The sequence below is a fragment of the Limanda limanda genome, chromosome 4 (assembly GCF_963576545.1).
Source record: "Limanda limanda chromosome 4, fLimLim1.1, whole genome shotgun sequence".
Classification (NCBI taxonomy): domain Eukaryota; kingdom Metazoa; phylum Chordata; class Actinopteri; order Pleuronectiformes; family Pleuronectidae; genus Limanda; species Limanda limanda.
The window spans coordinates 8,530,489-8,551,101 of NC_083639.1; the positions used below are offsets into that span (position 1 = coordinate 8,530,489).

Below are 20,613 nucleotides of genomic sequence, written 5' to 3' on the forward strand. Positions count from 1 at the left end.
TTTAGCTTAAGTCTGATGTTTGACTGAATGTGATGAATGGATGCAGAGAAGAAATTAAGAGATAGGAGATTGACAATAAGAGTGTTGTATTTATTTATTTGTACTTCATTACACAACTTTACTGACTTACTGGCTCTCTTTTAATCACGTGTGCATTACACCCATTTGTTATAATTTTTCAGATCCTCAGCCATCTCAGTGGTGAAGATTCTGAGGGTCCTCCGTGTTCTTCGGCCCCTGAGGGCCATCAACAGAGCCAAAGGCCTGAAGGTGTGGCCTATTCACAAGTTATCCTGCAGCTTGTTCACTCTTGTAAACGCAATCTTAGAGTCGTCTGTTCATTGGGGATGAACCAACCTTTAAACACTTTTACCACTCTGTCTTACAGCACGTGGTGCAGTGTGTGTTTGTGGCCATCAGAACCATCGGTAACATCATGATCGTCACCACTCTGCTCCAGTTCATGTTCGCCTGTATAGGGGTGCAGCTGTTCAAGGTCAGCAGTTACCCAGGATGAGAACGATATTGGATTAACATTATTTTAATATTCAGATTCAGAGAGAAACTTTTTTGTTTTCCCCCACAGGGAAAGTTCTATCGCTGCACAGATGAAGCCAAGTCCAATGCAGAGGAGTGCAAGTTAGTTTTAACTTATCTAGTACAGCAAATTAAAAACATGCACAGTCCTCAATTAGATCTTAACCGTAACACATCACTTTCTTATAGGGGCACCTACATCCTGTATAAGGAAGGAGACGTGAACCAGCCAACCATCCACAAACGAATGTGGCACAACAGCGAATTTAATTTTGACAACGTCCTGATGGCGATGATGGCTCTGTTCACTGTGTCCACTTTTGAAGGCTGGCCTTCGTAAGATTCAAACTTTTTTCTCCCCAAGTTAAAGTCAAATCTCTTTCAAATCAACACCACCTGAAAGCGGCACTGAGAGAAACACACTGATGACATCTGTGTTTCGACAAACCTTTGCCTGTCTTTACACACTCTCCCCTTCATTTCTTCTCCTCTCAGGTTACTGTACAAGGCCATCGACTCCAACAGGGAGAACCTCGGCCCCATTTACAACTACCGTGTGGAGATTTCCATTTTCTTCATCATCTACATCATCATCATCGCCTTTTTCATGATGAACATCTTCGTAGGTTTTGTGATCGTCACATTTCAGGAGCAGGGAGAGAAAGAGTACAAAAACTGTGAACTGGACAAGAACCAGGTGAGAGTCAGCAGCGTCACAGAGTCTGGGGCAAGCAGTACAAATTATGCAGTTTATTTACATCTCTCTTGTGGCTCAAAACAATAATCTAGTTTAGATTTCGGTTTTTAATTTTTAATTTTTTTTTCTCTGTGCAGCGTCAGTGTGTGGAGTACGCTCTCAAGGCTCGTCCACTGAGGCGGTACATACCTAAGAACCCATACCAGTACAAGTTCTGGTATGTGGTGAACTCCACTGGGTTTGAATACATCATGTTCGTGCTCATCATGCTCAACACGCTCTGCCTGGCTGTGCAGGTAAGACGTCAAGTTACATCTCTGAAACCAAGGATAGAAATGGGAACAAACTTCACCATTATTTGAAAAAAAATATATGCATAGATAGATAAATATTTGTCTTTTTTAATGCTAATTAAAGTTGAAAGCAGTGGACTTTCAATATTATTGGGTGAACATAATATGTGATATGATCTTTTATTATATTGGCATTTTGTAGAATATAGAGAATAAAAACATTTTGAATTTGGTGCCCCCTCGTAACAGACTCTTAAAGACGCAATCATAAACGGCAATACAAGGAAAGTGGCTAAAAATGTAAACTTTTAGAATTATTTTAAAAGAATGCTGTGAATGCATTAAAATATAAGTTATTAAGTAAGGAATTAAGTCAGGGCTTTTGAGTGCTATATCCAATTTTTCAAATGTTTTTTTTTCACCCATTCCTTTGTATCTCCTCTGCAGCATTATGGTCAGTCAGCGACATTTAACTATGTCATGGATATTCTCAATATGGTCTTCACTACTGTCTTCACTGTGGAAATGGTTCTTAAACTCATCGCTTTCAAACCCAGGGTGAGTCACCCCGGCAAATACAATCATACTCACACTACTTCCACCAGATCACTAACACACACTCACTCAAACAGAGACAGAAATAATCTCACCGAAAATATTTATATTGTTTATTAAAGAAATGTTTAAAATGTTCTCAGATATTCTCATTCACTTCCTTGCCAAGGGTGACGTCTGCGTAGCTTAGCTCTAAGACTGGAGATCGGTTTGGGTTGTCTGACGTTAAAATCAAATGTTCCTGATTTAATAAGTCAGTTTTAAAGATTAAAGGTTGTTTTTAGTTTGGCTAGCTTCACCACTATGTCTTTATGCTAAGCTAAGCTAATCGTAATCGTGTCTTCACATTTAACAGACAGATATGACAGGGATAATGACCCTCTCAACCAACTCACAAACATATGTATTCCGAAACATTTCAAATGATTCCTTTGATGTTCAATCAAAGAGCAGCATATGAACGTGTTTTCATTCTCCCCTCGACTGTGCCACCTGATCGCCAGCTGTGTGTTGCGAAGAAGGACAGGCTTCTAGTAAGAGACTGAGTGTGGGGTGCAGTGTTGATTTTTTTTGGAATATTAGTATGAGCATTAGCATCAGTCTGGTGTGCAAACTCTGCAGCTCGATCTGTGTAAATTACTGCATTATAATCAGGAGCCCTCCAGCTGAAGAAGGCAGCAGGTTGGTTCCTGTGTGTTTAAAATTAATGACATACTTTAAGTGGATTACAATTTCAGTGAAAGAGCAAGTCACTGTTTGTTTTTGCTGATCTTACCCTCCACTCGCCAACCACTCACTCCACCTCAATCAGGGCTACTTCGGAGATGCCTGGAATGTGTTCGATGCCCTGGTTGTGATTGGCAGCATAGTAGACATTGTACTCAGTGAGATTGATGTAAGTAAGCTCGGCTACGACTCGCCTCGCTGCTCTCTGTGGTTCCTCTGTTCTTCCGCAGCTCTCGATGGCAAGTCTTCTGTTTTATCTGATTTCTCTTAATGCTTTATCTCCTTTTTTCTCTCTTCTTGTCCTCCCCTAACCCTGTCATTTCATTAAAACATTAACTCATTCTCTACACTCCTTTTATTTCCTTCCCTTCCCTGATTCTCTGTTTTCTCTTCATGCTCTCTCTCATTTATTCCCATCTTTACCCCTGCGTGCTGTGTCATGCTCTAACAGCACTATTTCGCTGATGCTTGGAACACTTTTGATGCCTTAATTGTTGTTGGTAGCGTCGTCGATATTGCTATCACTGAAGTGAATGTAAGTATTACAATTTTCTTTCTTACAAGTCGAACTGAAGCCGTATAGAAAAGCCACATGACAATCAACAGTATTATTTGTATACTTGTACTTTTGTCCACCGGTTCAGTCATTCCCAAATATTTTTGTGAACAGATTAACACCAACTCTTTCTCCTCTTCCATTTTTTTTTAAATTTAAGGTATTGTAGATCCCTTAAAGGAGACATATATTCAATTTCAGTTTTCTTAAAGAGACAGGAGCAAACAATGTGTTGTTTCAGACAGAGGCTGAAACGAGGAGCTGCAGCAATGCACAGTATGAGGAAAATGATGTGTCCTAATAGCATGTAAACCTTGTCAAGTAATAACGTAAATTAAAGTTATTAACCAGAATATGAGCAAAATATGTCTCCTTTAGGTGGTTATAGTGTGTTTCTCACAAAGGAGACTTCTCTCATGGGAACCACTTCTCTCGCATGATCAGATGTAACCCACTCTTTAAAATGCTATATTTGCTAAACTAAGAGCATGTCCTAAGCTTGAATTATCATTTGTGTAAAGGCATTGGTAGCTGTTGAAGTGTCATTGGCTTTTTCTGTAAAGCTTCTGTTTGATCTTCATTTATATATCCTGTTGTTATCAGTGAACATCAACACCAAACGAATCTAAAAGTCTGTCATGCCGAAGTTTTGCTTCTGTTAAATGCTTCAGCGTCAGTGTGTTGCAGTGCTGTTAGTTACAGGAATCATGTCAAAGTTTCTGGTGACGCGGTTGATTATTAACCCTGTGACTTGGCACTGAAATTGTGTCTCAATAACAGATGTTGCTCACATTTTCTGAGAACTGTATTTGGTACAGATCAGGATGATTTTTGATGTGGTTTTCTAATTCATACTCTTGTTCGTTTTTTTCCCCGTAGAAACTTGTAGAGGCAAGTATGGCAATGAACAAATATGTTTGTGTGTAACCTGTGGTTTATAACAACTTTATCTTCGGGACCCCCTTGACAGTGCGATGGATTAAAAAACTTAATTAGTCATCTAATGTTTTATTGACTCAGGAAATGTGGACATTTCAAATTTTCCAGTTCAGTAGATGTAGATTATAATTTAAACCTTCTTTTAATATTGACTAAAATAAATTTATGTCATGGCTCAATAAAATAGTGGATGACTACTTCTCTTCTTTAACTAACTACTAAAACACTCCTCTCTTTGTTGCTTGGCTCTTCACTAAAACATCTAAAATGAAAAATAGAATGTGTTGCAATATGCCTTGAGATTCACTGAAACAAAAATGGGAAGGATTTGTCCAAGAAGCAAACAAACACCAGGGACGCTCAGAGACAACATTTCAAGTTTCCTGGGATTAGTTTGTGACAATGGGTCTAGTTGTAGGAGAACCATAGACCGCTGACCACTGCCCATCCTTCCCCTCCTGGGCGCTCTTGTGTCTGAGCTGCAGTGCTGTTTTGCTGGAGTGATTTTTCATGTTTTTCGATGTTTTATGAGTTTGTGCTACAAAGTGTGTGTGTCTGCATGAGTGTATTTAAGCATTAACTTTGTTTAAAACAGACACAGTGGTGTGGTTAGGTTTTTTATTATTCTGCATGTGTGTGTGTATAGAATGTACTTGTACCTTATAGTATGGTGTGATATACATGTGAGTGTATGTATAGATAATTATGTTGTTAAATGTTGGGATCGTTGAATTCACAAGGGCCGACAGTGGTTCTTGTGAGGGATCTGGCTTCGACGTATCATTTGACATGTGTTTGTGGTTTACATTGCATGTGGTTGTTGCTATTTGTAGATCAGATATTATATTGCTCCATTTAATCATATCAGCTGATCTACAATGGGTTTGATTGTGTGATTTTTGCTACTTGCTTGTTGTTGTCCATCTCAGTCATGAGTTGTGTTTACTTTCTCACCTGGCCACTGTGACCTCTCCAAATGCATGCTTGGTAGCATCAACCATTTACCTTATGTTCCCCTAACATCCTTTCCATGTCCCCCCCGCCTGCTTCTCACAGATGGCGCTCGGCCACCCACTCCATTCCCCTCCGGTTAGTTGTCTCCATAGAGCCTTGTGAAGTTTGACCTTTCTCTGTTGCCATACCCCTCAATCGTTACCTCCAGACAGAGTGGCCCTGGAGCTCAGAGCTTGGAAATGTCCATCCTACACAACATTAAGGGCAATTTTTATATAGAATGTGTGAAGCTCAATCTCTAAGAGAAATCTAAATAAAAGTTTGGATTTCTTTTAAAAGGCATTGGCATTAACTTCCCTTAAAGTTGTGTAGGTCGCTTTACATGCAGCTGATACTATGTATCCAAAATCAAGGAAAACAGATCAAATCATTTAGTGTCCTGGATATAAATAAGGATTTTAACCTTATAGGCTTCAGCTATGCTCAGCAAATAAAACTCTTTCACCAGGTAAGATTCATTGACCAACACAATCATCAGCAGACCCTAAAGAGAGACCCTACATTAGCCCTGGTACTATTCTAACACATACAGTGGTTTAATGCAGCTGAGTTTGAGGTTCTTTGATGATCTTGTGTTTGTGTCTCTGTGAGTGATTGTCTCTGTGTTTTGTTCTGTCTTCCTGTAGTGAGCTCTTAAAGCTCAGAGTGGAACTCATGTGTAGCGCAGGTGTGTAGACTCCAGTCAGGTGCATGAACAATCCTACCCTGACTCTCCTCTCTCTCCCTCTACACACACACCTCTCTCTCTGCCTGTCCTCTTCTCTCCTCCAAGTCCAGTATGACGCAGTCTCTCTCTGGTTTTATGCTCTTGTTCCCAGTACTGGCCTCTGTGGTTTCCTCCTCCTCTTCCTCTTCCTCTTCCTCTTCCTCCTCCTCTTTCTGTCTGTCTGTCTGTCTTTCTCTCTCTCTCTCTCTCTCTCTCTCTCTCTCTCTCTCTCTCTCTCTCTCTCTCTCTCTCTCTCTCTCTCTCTCTCCCCCCCCCTCCTGTCGCTCATTCACCTCTTTCTGCACCGGACTGTGAGAGCGCCCTGCTATGGCAGTTTTTTTTGCCGGGCACCGTTGACATGCATGAGTCGCTGCATTGCTATGACTTTCACTGGTGGCTCGTCATCACCCCAAAAATGTCTTGCGTGTGCATTGCAGTGCCCCCCCCCCCCCCTCCCCCTACTCCCGCCAGCAACATGGAAATGCTGAAACGCATGCTCCATCGATGCTGTGGCCAGGATTACCTAAAGAACCTCCTCAAGCTCATTTCTACATGATATCATTTCTGCTCATTCTGCACCATACTGATGGTTTGTGAAGTTTTGCGACGAGGTATTTGAATGAAGCCATATCTGTCTGGAGTACCTCTCTGTGTGCAGTCTTCTGATACGACTCCTTTCAGTGTTGACTTAAGCTCTTTTCCTTTTGCTGTAAAATCACATGAATCATCACACAGGTTGAGTCCAATGACTCCGCTTCATTTTGCACTATTGGACTTTCTCTGTGTACAAAATGCTCGCTGAAGACTTCTGATATATAGTTTCCTTTTAATGAAATGATTTGCAGATCGATAACCTGTGTGTGGTCTTGGGTGAGCGAGTGTGTGGATGAAATTACCTTATTACTTTTATACCACTTCTGTTAATTAAACTCACTTAAAATGATTGTTGGTAAACCGACAAAACTGTTGGTTTAAATCATTAGAACCCAGAGGGGAGTGAGCGTCTTAAATGTACTTCGTCCCTTTGACAGAGGCCATTAATGATGCATTATGCACAAAAACATTATTTATTTTCTATTTGCCTGAATCTGAAGCCTTAACGAGGACACACATCACAAGCCGAGGCTCTGTGAGAATAGTAGACCGTGCTTAAATCATGACATGCATTCACAACATCTGTTATGTCGATCAGTTAACTTCTCATTAACATTGTCTAAAGATCGCCAACGACATCTCAGCCATGAAGTCCATTTAATTCCATTAGGAACGACCATTACACTGGGGCAGTGATAAAGTTGTGTGCCAGTCATACATGTAATCCTGTGTATTAAAGTTACCTCATGTTGTCCGTCAGCCTCACATGCACATAGGTATGTTAATCTGTAAACGTGTTGTGTGGCAGTCTTTTGAAGTGCTAAGATAATGTTGTATGTCTGTCATCATAATAAGTGTAAGAAGACAATAGGGTGTTAATACATGTCTGTCTTTGTCCTAGATAAACAACAAGGCAGTTTTGTCTCGTCAGTGAAAAGAGTAGTGACTTTGTTCTGTCTACGTCTCGACTGACGTCTTCTAGCGTTGTGTGATAAAGACTGAATTTGAAATGTGTGTGAGACCTGTGGCCTGTGTACAAGTCATTAATACAGGTCTTTGATTTTAAAGCCAACAGAGACTCCTCAGGTGGATGAGATGGGGGTAAGAAGCTCCGCCCCCCCCTACCCCCATGACAGGGCCATGCCATGTTTAGATTTGCATTCTTTTCCTTGTTTGGTATTCTCCTATTTTGTACTTTGCATCCTATGATCTTTTGATTATTTTGTTTTCTTTCCTTTCCCATGATAAGCTTTCCAATCATTTTTTCCCTCAATTTTTTTATTTTTTATTCTTTTGCATTTATCCTGAAATTTTCCTAAATGCTTGGAGTTATTTCTAAGGAGAGTGTGTCGCTCAAACGTGACGCTGTGTGTCCCGTCAGGCGGGAGTGATTTTGGGGCCGCTCCTCACGTTTGCACTGTTGACACAGCTACATGGTCTCTGCCACCATTCTTACATGTAGGGTAGTGACCCATGGATGACCCCTGGGATCAGGTCACCCAGCTCTGACCTGTGAACCTCCCGGCCGACCCAATGGGGTTGGTCCCACTGTGACTCCGCATGCAGTGACTCTGGACTGAGGGTGCCATGCTTGTTCAGATATGTCCTGTCAAATATGGACAGGTTTCTTTCCAGCATGCTCGCCTTCTTGCTTCCTCCCCTGTAGGTCTGTACAGTGACAGGGCTCCTGACCGTGCTTTGGAGACAGACGGACAGAAACATATCAGCTGCAGCTGCACTGCTTTAGAGAATCAACTTATTTCGTATAAATTTCTGTTTCTATTCGATTTTGATCACAGTCTGTACATAAAGATGGACGAAACTTCTCTACTTCCTCTAGTTCGACAAAAATAAAGCAAAAAATCCTAGATACGGGTGCCGCCATTTATGTCATATGCAGATTAACCCTAACAAATATTAGTGTTATAAGAACTACATAAAATGACAAACGATCTTTGAGAAAAACAAAAACAAAATTATTTGTACTTTGACTTTAGTTTATGTTTGATCTGCCGACGTGGAGGAGGAGAAGTTTATGACCCATACATTTATTTGAAGTGAACGATGACTTTTTAGTTTGGTCCATGTTCCATCAATTAACGTGGTAGAGGCAGGGTTTATGACCCATACTCCAACCTGCCACCAGGGGGCAAACAAGATGATTTGGCTTCACTTTTAGGGGAATAATATTCTCCATCTTTATGCATCGTCTATGATTTTGGCTAAAAGAAGACAATTTATATGGTATGTGCCACCACAGAACTTCTCAAATTCAACACTAGGTTCACTCCTGTGTTTATCTGATCACATAATAACGCAGTGTGGCTCTCTCAGCCCATATGTATCTGGTGCTGAGGTCTGACTCCGGCCCTCATCATCCTGTAAAAGCACAGCCAGGTCGTCTGTGTTCACTACCCACACTGTCGCTCCGCTCGCCTCTGACTCTGCACCGTCTCTCCTCAGAACACAGAGGACAGCGCTCGCATCTCCATCACCTTCTTCCGTCTGTTTCGAGTCATGCGGCTGGTTAAGCTGCTCAGCAGAGGGGAGGGCATCCGCACCCTGCTGTGGACTTTCATCAAATCCTTTCAGGTGAGACGGAATAAAATACATCTGATTGGTGACTGAGGGAAGTAGTTCTGCCATTTTTATTAAACAGTTCCTTCTTCCCTCTCCTCTGTAGGCTCTGCCATACGTTGCTCTTCTGATCGCCATGCTGTTCTTCATCTACGCTGTCATCGGCATGCAGGTTGGTGACTAAATATGACTGAATTTTTCTATAATCTGTTTTCCAACAGTTGTTTTCATGTGGACACTTTTTGTTTTTGCTTCAGGTGTTTGGAAAAGTTGCGATGGTGGATGGCACACACATAAACAGAAACAACAACTTCCAGACGTTCCCTCAGGCCGTGCTCCTGCTCTTCAGGTGTGTAGATACCTACGCTCAGGGGCCACACACTCACGCGCTGGGTTTAGTTTAATGGAATCTCTATGTTCTGCTCAATTGTTTTTTCAAGGTGTGCCACCGGAGAGGCGTGGCAGGAGATCATGTTGGCCTGTATAGCGGGAAAACTGTGCGACCCAGAGTCCGACTACGGTCCCGGGGAGGAGATGACGTGTGGCAGCGGATTTGCAATCATTTACTTTATCTCTTTCTACATGCTTTGCGCCTTCTTGGTACACAATCATTAAACCTCGTTATTTCTTAGTTTTTCTTATTTACCCAGCTAAAATGTACAGTTTGTGTCAAGAGAGGTTTCAGACAGGAAAGTCCAGTTTTGTTGAGGTACACAGCTTTAGGACTAAAATCTGATTGTTTCAGCACAAAATGTTATTAGTTTATTTAGCATACACATGACATAGTAGCTGGGTTCCTAGAAAATTATGAAACATTTGGTTGAAATATCCTTCCCTAGCACGATTTTTATCTACCCACAGTTTTTCATGCCTGTAGAGACAAATGAAAAAGTACCACAATGCTTAACAGATGATCTTATATCAGACATTTTCTCTTCCGTCTCTAGATCATCAATTTGTTTGTGGCTGTCATCATGGACAACTTTGACTATTTGACACGTGATTGGTCCATTCTCGGTCCTCACCATCTGGATGAGTTCAAGAGAATCTGGTCAGAGTACGACCCAGAGGCCAAGTATGTGCTTTGTTGCCTGCTGCATTGCAGAACATTTTACATTCATGTTGCTGTAACTGTTTTCATCTTACATTTGTTATTTTCTCTCGTGCAGAGGCAGGATCAAGCATCTGGATGTGGTGACTCTCCTGCGTCGCATTCAGCCGCCTCTTGGCTTCGGCAAACTGTGTCCTCACAGAGTGGCCTGCAAGGTTTTGTCTTCTACTGTCTCATCATCAAAAAGCATTGATCTTTTATCTGTTCTATGGTGTTAAATGCCTCGGTTTCCTCTCCTCCCTCAGAGGCTGGTAGCCATGAACATGCCTCTGAACAGTGACGGCACAGTCATGTTTAACGCCACCCTGTTTGCCCTGGTGCGAACGGCCCTGAAGATCAAAACAGAGGGTATGAGCCGAAAATGAATCACATTACCTCTGATAAAAAAAAAGAACTGCACTACTCTGCTGATGCATTTACTCCCTGTTCTCTGTACACGTTAATTATGAGGTTGTGTGAATTTAAAATGGATGCAAGCTGGAGTGCAGATTTCTCAGGGTCGTGTGTTTCCCTGTGGTGCAGGTAATCTGGAGCAGGCCAACGAAGAGCTGCGGGCAGTCATCAAGAAGATCTGGAAAAGAACCAGCATGAAGCTTCTGGATCAAGTGGTGCCTCCTGCTGGTGGTTAGTGGAATCGGCCTGCGTCTTTCAATGAGATCATACACCTGCTCGTCCTGTAATACACATACCAAGCTAAAGCAACCTGCACAGAATCAAAACACAAACACACAACACACACACACATGCAGACTCATTAGTGTACTTCTATCTTCGTGAGGACACTCCTAAGGCCTTACCCTTACCTTAACCATCACAACTAAATGCCTATACTTAATCCATACCCTAACCCTAAAAACAGGTCTTAACTTCACTTTTATGGACTATGCAACCCAGCTCTCACTGGAGATGAGATGGGGTACAGCCTGGACAGGTTGGCAGCATACCCCATGACCAACATACAGAGACAAACAACCATTCACACACAAGCGCAATTTAGATACTCAAAATAACCTAACCCCAATCTGCACTGGGGAGGAAAACCCAAGCAAACATGGGAAGACCCTGCAAACTAAAAAAAAGAAAGAACCCGACTGAACCGGGATTGTGCTTCTTGCCTTGAGGAGACAGTACTTACCAGCGCACCACTGTGCTATGCTCTAAAAGGTCTCTGCCGAATGACCCTCACAGAGATATAAGTACACACACACACACACACACACACACACACACACACGCACACACACACACACACACACACACACACACACACACACTCACAGAGAGTGTAAGCTGTATCATGTTGTTTCTGTTCTGCTCATATCTCCTGGTTGCCCCCTCAGCAGTGTGTTTCTTATCCATGTGTGTTTGATCCACACTCCTCCCTTCTGCCCTGGATGCTGATGGAGACCACTGACTGTCCGCTGGGCTTTGGGCTTGCATGGCCTTGTAGACCACAGTGCAAGTGCATGCTCTGTCTCTCTCACTAATATCTGTCTCTCTCCTCTCTCTGTAATCGCTGTCCCGTTGTCACCGCTTGAGCTTCGACAGCTTAATGTCCTCTCACTTTCTTATCTCTGTATTCAAAACTCTGAAACACTTCAGAATATTCTGAAGCAGTTCTGTTTTAGGGTGGTGGCATGGAACTAGTGTTGCCTCTGTCTCCTATCTCTGTCCCCGGCGTGCTTGCTCAAAGTGATTCAGACCCCTGCTTCAGAATGATTCTCACAAATTCTTTAAAAAACAAAACATTATGGGACCAAATGCAAGAACACAGCCATGCGCAGTTTCAAATGTAGTTTTTACTGACTTGCACACAAGAAAAATGCAAACATAAGCATAGACAGGAAAATTTGCACAAACACACGGAGATGAATGATGCAAAGATCTGCTTGCTTGCAAGTTAAATATTATCTGAAGTTTGGGTCACATTATCTTGCAGCCTGAATGTTACTACTAGCAAACTAGTTTATTAATTTGTAGTTTCTTGGCCTATTTTAACCTTAATTCTATTCTTTACTATAAATAAATTTAGATCCACTAAATCTGGATTGGTATATATCAACCGAAGTGTTGAAAAAGGCCTTAGCTCACAATGTTAAAGAAAGCAAATCAAATTTTAATGGATTCTTTCACCATGTTTCTTGATAATCCATCCAGTCGTTTTTGCTTAATCCTGCTAACAAATACAAATTTAAACATAACCTCCTTGGCAGCAGTAACATTTGGAAGTTTTTCCATTCATAATCCCATCTTCCTGAATTATAATTATTATTCATGTCCATTTGCTCATTTTAAAAAGGAACATATAATGGAGAAGATTTCACTTAGATCATCGAAAGCTTTTCAGTAGAAAGTAGAAATACACATAAATTGAAGTTATTTTAGCCTATATTTGATTTTCTGTTCTTTCTGAAATACAGTGAAGAATCTGCGCTGGTACACATTGAGGTACAGTATATACACCATCAAGATGGATGTATATCATTTGAAATAAAGTAATTTGTTTGATGGGGTTGCGTGCCTCACTTTTCTTCCTGACGTGATGAAAGCCGCAGTTTTAAGAGAGAGTGGACGAGGGAGGAGAAGAGTCTCTCCTTCTCTCTCCCAGCGTTCTGTGTGCCTAGTGACCTGCTGACACAGGAAGCATTTGTGTGGTCTGTTCACTCAGATGATGAGGTAACCGTGGGGAAGTTCTATGCCACCTTCCTGATACAGGACTACTTTAGGAAATTCAAGAAACGTAAAGAGGAAGGCCTGGTGGGTGCTCACCCCACGCAGAACAACACGGCCATCGCTCTGCAGGTGAGTCCCAGAGTGTGTGTGTGTCTATGAGAGTGTGTGTGAAGAGAGCTGTGTGATAACCTGATTTTAAAAGCACTGATGTATTTTGTTATGTCGAGTCCTTGTGCATTCCATTCAAATATCACTAAGTCTGCTAATAATGTGGTTTATAATCCAGCAGGACATTCATGATGTTGGTGTCCAGTACAATTCTGTATGCTCCTAGTGTGTGACCTGATTTGTGTCTCTGTGTCTTTTAACTAATCATATATGTTGATGTTAAGCGTGTATCATCATCTCCAGCCATCACCCCATGTATTTTCTGTGCCTTACAGTTCACTCATCCACTCATGAAACTCACAATGCAAAGCTTGTTACCACTTCTGTTACCTTATAACGTCTGATACATGGCCTCAGTGTATCACCATATATCATATTGACAGGAAACGTGACCAGCGTGTAGTTTATTTACAAGAGACTCTCTGTGCCGATTTAGTTTTGTTCACCTGCTGAGGAGAGAAGTTTGTTTACTGCACTCACTGAGGCCGATGTTAGAGAAAGCACAACTGGATGCCACACAAGGCATTCCAGCCGACGCAGTAATATCCACAGCAGGCTGCATTCAAGAGAGCACATCTGTTTGTCTGTGTGTTCTCATCTCTCACAGTCTGTCCCTAGTATAAATGTCAGGTGTTGCATTTACTCCAGCACAGGTGTGTCTGATGGTTGTGACTGCATATGCATATGATGTCAGTTTTTTTATTTTTTTTTTAAATTCGTACTGTGAGTTGTGAATTGAAGGTCCCAGCTGTAGTGCTTAGTCCTCTTGTTGTCATGGTTACAGGCTGGCCTTCGCACGCTGCATGATATCGGGCCAGAAATTCGCCGAGCGATATCATGCGATCTGCAGGATGACGAGCTAGTAGACTTTATTCCCGAGGAAGACGAGGAAATTTATAGGGTAACCTGTTTTAATTTTACCCGACAGGACGAATGTTTGTGGCTAAACTAGCATGTTGTGCTTGAAGTTACCAACTAACGCAATTCCATGGTTATACATGAAAGTTCCCCTGTACTCAAGAGAGTATTAAGTTAAATCTGTCATAGATGAACTGTTTCTTATTTTTATCGCCACATTAAGTATATTTTTTTCATTTGGTTTAGTTTTGCTAAGATTTTTCCCCCATTTCAGTTCCAACAAAGTACAGAGTGCATCCATTTTGCTTGCATGCGTCATAAACCATGAAACCAGCTTCTCAACTTATTTTTGCTCATAAAATTTCTGAAAAGAAAATCAGCTCGCAGACTTAACATCAATAGCACGTGTGTTCTGCTGCTCTGTGAGAAGTCCAGGACTTTGGAAGTTTTACTTTGAGCGTTCCTCCACAGCGTAACGGCGGCCTCTTCGGTAACCATCTCATGAACGGTGGTCACCGGCGCTCCAATGGCCATCAGACCAACGCAACACAGCGCCCCCTGCAGGTGCAGCCTCCGCCTCACTATGCTCACATGGAGCAGCCGGTGGGACGCCTGTCTCGAGCCAACGCCATGTCCCAGCCCAACCACCATCATCACCACCACCACCATCACAACCGACACCACAACTCCTATGGCAAGTCTCCCAAATCCACCAACATCAACCTCAACAACGCCAACGTGTCCAGTTTACCCAATGGAGGACACCACCGCTACTATGAGCACGCTCCTCCCAATGGCTACCCAGGTCTACGCAACTCCTACTACGAGTACGACAAGCCCCGGACACCCCAGGGTCAAAGGTATCCACACATCGATCCTCACCCTCAGCATCATCATCATGATCATCCTCAACCTTCTGATTCACACAATCATACCCATTTTGTTTGATTAGTTGCTGCCATATTTGACCAGATGTTAAAAAATACATGTGAACTAGAAATCACACCAAGTTCATGACTGTAACATTGATGGAAAACTCAACTCATCACTTCGGACAGGTCAAACCTGAACATTCAGACTCATAGAACAATTGTAGAACTTAAGGGGGAAAAAAGGGCCGAATAAATTGAAATGTCATTCAAAAGATTATTTTACGTCTTTTTAAAGAAATAGTTCCACATTTTAATAACCCCTTGTTGTTTTTTTATAGCGCAGAAGACTAATTCAAACTAAACTTAATTTAACTTTGAAACTAGTTTCATCCAGAAGTCCTGAATATGTAGTCATGTCCACACACTGTGTATTAAACAACCAGCCTCCCTGTAACACTTTTTTCATTCAGCTATGGCAGCAAATAACTTGGAACTAATGGGCTTTAAAAAACAAATTGTGATTAGTTTTCACTGAAGTGTTGCATAAGTATTTTATTTCCACAGGCAGGAACCAGCTATTTATCAAACTCTCCTGTTTCACAACCCGCATTGTAAACCTTTCCGTCCATAACGGATTCACAAGCGGACTCTCATACTGACAGTTTACTACACAAGTGACCAACAGTAAACTTATCCCCTGATTTTCCACTCTCTCTTTAGTCCACGGCTCCAATTTCATCGCTGCCACTTCACAAAACTGAATTCTTAGCTTGTCTCTGATCTTTAAGAGTAAAAAATTGTCAACCAACACTGGGGTCGACGTCCACCATCATACTCTCTCCTCCTCATACATATATATGAGAATGCTGTATATGTTTCATATACTGTATAATATATATATGTACCCACGCTTTCTCCTCCATTTTCTCTGTGTTTCTCTCCTCCTCCCTTTTTCCTTCCTAACCAAAATGCTTTCTCTTGACCATCCCTCTGCTTTCTTGGACAGAAGGCGCTACTATGAGACCTATGTTAGGTATGTTGTTTTTCTAGGATTGGCTCCAACAGTCTGTCTCAACCGTAAAAAGAAAGATTTTTATTTTTTTAAATCATTGTTTTATTTTGACTTGGTTTTGGATCAATGAATGACTGCATCCCTGCTAAGTCAGTGTTATGAGCTATATGCTGGCTAGTCATTTGTCTGGTTATTAGTTTAATTGCATCGTTTTATTTATACTTAAAAGGAGCAGGAGAACAAACACAAACGTGAGTGGCCAGCATATTGCTGAGAGCAGGCCTGCTTCGTGCATGTGTAAAAGTGATGTGCTTGCTTTGAAGAAGGACCCAGAAGCTCAAAAAGAAGGAAGTGTATGAGAACGTTCTGAAAATTCTCTCTAGTCACCACTAGTTCTCATTTACACTCCTATGTCCAAAGTTGCACAGCCCGACTACACCCAATTCACTTCAAGATTCTTAACCAGACAGAAATCTGTGTTTGGATAAATCTGATGAAGGACGTCAAAGTGGGATGAGATCCAAAAATGACGTTGCGATGCTCTTCAGCCCAAAACTTCTGCCGGTTGTCTCTGTCTGACTGTGGTTTAGATTAGTAAGGGTGGTCAGTTCAATTGCTGCCCCCTGGAGGCTTGCGTCTGCATGGCAGTGCATGGCCCTTTTCCGTTCCCCTCCCTGAATAGCCACTGTGTGCATGCTCTGACCCCTGCACCCTGACCTTCCCCCAGGTCCCACGGAGGGGATGCCCGCCACCCCACCATCCGCAGGGAGGAGGAGTTGGAGGAAGATCGCTTATCTGGGGAGTATTACAGTGGCGAGGAGTTTTATGAGGATGACAGTATGCTGTCAGGAGAAAGGTACGACTCTCACTGACTGACTGTCACAATTTAACACATGTATTTTTAAACCCTGGATCCTTCACACAATTTAATCAAGTCTCTCAACAAGCTCTCTATTCAATATGTCGACAGGATTCAGAACTGTGACACAGAGTATGAGACTCCAAAAGGTTACCACCACCCTGACACTTACTATGAGGACGACGAGCAGCCTCTCTACCGTGACTCGCGGAGGTCACCAAAGAGACGGCTGCTTCCTGCCACACCTCAAGGTAGGCTCCTCATCCTCATCTGTATCACGGACTGTATCTAAAGATGGATGACGCTTTTCCACTTCCTTCCACTATCCAGAAAGGAAGCCATAATGTCCTCAATCTGAACATCGCCATCTTTCACATTCTAAGAAGTACTGATCTGGTGATATAGCCGCGTTAGGTCCTGTCGTTACACATGCTCGATCAATCGCAACTCAGGCTCAAACGAATTAAAACCAAACTTACTGGAAACATGAACACTTGAAAATAAATCAGTGTGATAAGAGCGACCCCAAAAAACTGAAACAAATATTGAACGTGTGTGTCTAACATGGAGGAGGCAGGATTTACAACCTATACTGCAGCCGCTTTGGCTTCCTTTTGGGGGAGGTATAATGTTGTCCATCTTTAGGTTCACTCTATGGTCTGCATACGTACCTGCAGCAGTCATATGTAACATTAACAGTAGCATATTTACTTTTCACTGTGCGTATCCAACAAACGATAACATAAGATTGGAAAATATACATTTTAAATAGTTTAACAGAAAAAATAAACATGTTAATGCAGAATGACGAACTGTCTTTTGTGTATTGTTTATTGTTCCTGTGATTTTGAGTGCAATAACCAATCTGGCCATTCAATTATCCAGTTATCCCATCATAGCATCAGCTATAGGCTAGCTATAAAGCCTCGGTGTTATATACAGGCAGCCTTGGGAGTAGCCATCACAAATCTCCTTTCCTTCACTAAATGCACACACACCAATTCTTATATGATTTATCCACTCACCCAGTTTCACAGTGTGAAAGTTTTGCATGTTGCTGACGTCTCCTGCATGATGTCACTCACAGCACCCGCTTGTTCAGGCCACAGGAGGCCATCCTTCAACTTTGAGTGTCTGCGCAGACAAAGTAGCCAGGACGAGCTTCCACATCAGCGCACTGCTCTTCCACTGCACCTGATGCAGCACCAGGTAATGCAGGCAAAAACACTGCATGCCCATTGACACTGCATTGTGTTTCGTCTGGTTTGAAGTGACCTATTCCATCAAACTGTAGATTTAAATAAACTGATCATGTCCCTTTTTAATGAATGAATATGGCAGACATTTGTTGAATCAAAGTTACTCTTACGATACAAATGAAAACTAAACTTTTTACATACTATTGCTAAAATGAGCTGCCTGTCATGAAGCTCTGTGTAACACCTGTGTTCGTGGCCTCCTCAGGTAATGGCTGTAGCAGGCCTGGACTCCAGCAGAGCCCACCGCCTCTCCCCGACCCGCTCCACCCGCTCCTGGGCAACTCCCCCTGCCACCCCGGCTAGTAAAGACCAGTCGCCATACTACACCCCTCTCATCCGTGTGGACCACCCCCACAGGGAGAGTGTCGCGAGCAGCCAAGTGTCCGTGCGCAAGAGCTCCTGGTACACAGACGACCCCGACTTCTCCCAGAGGATGTACTCACCTGTCCATCTGCAGGTGCCACCTGAATACCACAGCCAGTACCACCAGAAGAGAGGCAGCGCCACCAGCCTGGTGGAAGCGGTGAGTTTGAGGGTGTTGAGAAGGGACATCTTTTTAGATCTTTCCTCTTGTTCAAACAAAAATGTGGCAAGCAAGATAATCCAAAATCCAACCTATTTTTCTTCCTCATATACTTTGAGCAGGTTTTGATATCTGAAGGTCTCGGGAGATACGCCCTGGATCCCAAGTTTGTCGCCGCCACAAAGCACGAGATAGCAGACGCGTGTGAGATGACGATAGACGAGATGGAGAGCGCAGCCAGCCATCTACTGAACGGAGGGATTTCCCGGGGCGTCAACGGGGTCAACGTGTTTCCCCTCCTGACACCAAGGGACTATGAACAGCAGGACACTGCAGCCAGCTACAGCGACGAGGAGCCAGAGACAGAACTCAGAGCTCCTTACGAGGAGGACCTGGCAGACGAGATGATCTGCATCACGACTTTATAGCAGTGGCTTGAGAAATCTGCAAATTAGAACCTTTGTGAGACTACAACCCTTGAAACTACAAAAAAAAGAGTAATGCACCTGTTGGCTCCAACCAAAAGAAGTGCCTTTTACCATGAAGAGAAAAGGTATATTGAGGAAAGACACGTAGTCCCGTTCATTTAATTCTTCTCCGCCTGCCAGCATGAGGACGTCACAGCGCAGAGCCACACTCCACCCCCGCTGTACACAGAGGGACAAAGGGTCAAAAAGGCCTTGACCTGGAGGTGACGTACTGGTTCAGCCTGCAGCCAGTCACAGACAAGGACAGTGATACCATTGAAAGATGGACCAATTGGCAAAGGTGTGAGACGCTGTATAGGGCGGGTCTCTAAGGGTGATGACAATCAGATGTACGATGTCATTGCCTCAGTCACTTTATTAAGGTTCGGCATATCATGCAAGTTTTCAATGCAAGCATAGAAAAGCATATCTCCTCCTTAGTCGTTGGAACGAGTTGATCCCTCTGTTGTTGGAACAGATTGTGGAAAGGTCGCTGCAGCCGAGTCAAAAAGGCGAAAAAGCACCAGTAGAGTTTTACCAGATTTATGCAGGAACAAACCGTCCTACTTAAAGCATCACTCAACTTGAGATATGTACTTTTGAAGCGACAAACGCATTTGTGATAAATGCACTAGCCGGCAGGTTATTTTAAATTTTAGAATATCCTGATTAATATTTCATAGTTGATATGCTGTAAATTGTATTATACAACAAAAGAAACTTTGTAAAGAGATATTCTATATTTTGTAATTATGTATCATTTAAAAGATCAGCAATATGGACCCTTGTGACTCCCGTTATGCTATAAAAGCGAATTTGCATTTTATTAGGTACAATATTCTGACATTTCTTTGCCTTTTGTTTCTTTGCTAATATGCACCCTTTGTTTTGCCTATGAAACGGCAGTTGAAGAGGTTCCACCTGTGCGACAACACTGCTGCACAAGATATGCAAATGGCTTTGATTTCTCAAGCATCATGTGCTACTTCATCAAACCAACACCAGTTGCATAAGGTTAAGTCCCCTTTAAAGGAGAGTTTTTCAAAAGCAAGCCTCAAGGATCCAGTGCCGAAATTTTATACAGATGTGACGAACACATTTGTTTTACATCTTTTGTGCAGGGCATGCACAAGAATTTAATGCTGCTTTTTTGAGTTGGTTTTCAGAATCTAACTTCTCGGTTTCGTCAGCCCCAGCTGAAATGCCTTTTTGCTGCTGAAAGGGAGAAAAATGACAGATGGTGATAACAGGGATAAAAATTAATATTCTTCATAGCGTGTGCTGGGATTTTCCATGAATCTTTGTTGATCATGGTGTGATTCCATAAAAAAATGTAAAAAATAAAACCTTTGTACCTAATCTTCACAGTTAAATCGTAGTCTTCATGTAGTGTGCGAGGGCATCGGAGCCCGTGGTGGCAGGAGGCGGAGCATGCACACATCCAAAGGTCAGAAACAGCCCAAAATGCATTGTACATGGAAGGACAGAGGGTTTCCTGGTGTCAGGACGCTGGAGAGAGGCTAAGCAATACCCCCCACCCCCCCTCCCGCCCCTTTCTCTCTCAGTCTGCCTGGTTCCTGCGTACAGAATACCTCGTTAGGCAACGGTGACAACATA

At 42.6% G+C, this 20,613-nt stretch overlaps 1 protein-coding gene across 1 annotated transcript in view; it reads left to right on the forward strand.

The window, feature by feature from the left end:
- cacna1da (calcium channel, voltage-dependent, L type, alpha 1D subunit, a) overlaps nucleotides 1-18,957 on the forward strand; it is a 55,534-nt gene extending 36,577 nt beyond the window's left edge. Inside the window, exons 23-49 of the mRNA XM_061069107.1 lie at nucleotides 183-270; nucleotides 389-496; nucleotides 587-639; nucleotides 727-873; nucleotides 1,033-1,234; nucleotides 1,372-1,530; nucleotides 1,975-2,085; nucleotides 3,260-3,343; nucleotides 4,244-4,255; nucleotides 7,686-7,718; nucleotides 9,081-9,209; nucleotides 9,301-9,366; nucleotides 9,452-9,543; nucleotides 9,635-9,794; nucleotides 10,142-10,269; nucleotides 10,364-10,460; nucleotides 10,551-10,653; nucleotides 10,828-10,929; nucleotides 12,974-13,107; nucleotides 13,931-14,047; nucleotides 14,476-14,864; nucleotides 15,883-15,909; nucleotides 16,616-16,744; nucleotides 16,859-16,998; nucleotides 17,850-17,956; nucleotides 18,212-18,529; nucleotides 18,652-18,957. Of these exons, the coding sequence (XP_060925090.1) occupies nucleotides 183-270; nucleotides 389-496; nucleotides 587-639; nucleotides 727-873; nucleotides 1,033-1,234; nucleotides 1,372-1,530; nucleotides 1,975-2,085; nucleotides 3,260-3,343; nucleotides 4,244-4,255; nucleotides 7,686-7,718; nucleotides 9,081-9,209; nucleotides 9,301-9,366; nucleotides 9,452-9,543; nucleotides 9,635-9,794; nucleotides 10,142-10,269; nucleotides 10,364-10,460; nucleotides 10,551-10,653; nucleotides 10,828-10,929; nucleotides 12,974-13,107; nucleotides 13,931-14,047; nucleotides 14,476-14,864; nucleotides 15,883-15,909; nucleotides 16,616-16,744; nucleotides 16,859-16,998; nucleotides 17,850-17,956; nucleotides 18,212-18,529; nucleotides 18,652-18,957 (3,541 nt within the window). The remainder of the gene's footprint in view (nucleotides 1-182; nucleotides 271-388; nucleotides 497-586; nucleotides 640-726; nucleotides 874-1,032; nucleotides 1,235-1,371; nucleotides 1,531-1,974; nucleotides 2,086-3,259; nucleotides 3,344-4,243; nucleotides 4,256-7,685; nucleotides 7,719-9,080; nucleotides 9,210-9,300; nucleotides 9,367-9,451; nucleotides 9,544-9,634; nucleotides 9,795-10,141; nucleotides 10,270-10,363; nucleotides 10,461-10,550; nucleotides 10,654-10,827; nucleotides 10,930-12,973; nucleotides 13,108-13,930; nucleotides 14,048-14,475; nucleotides 14,865-15,882; nucleotides 15,910-16,615; nucleotides 16,745-16,858; nucleotides 16,999-17,849; nucleotides 17,957-18,211; nucleotides 18,530-18,651) is intronic.
- The last annotated feature ends 1,656 nt before the right edge of the window (nucleotides 18,958-20,613 follow it).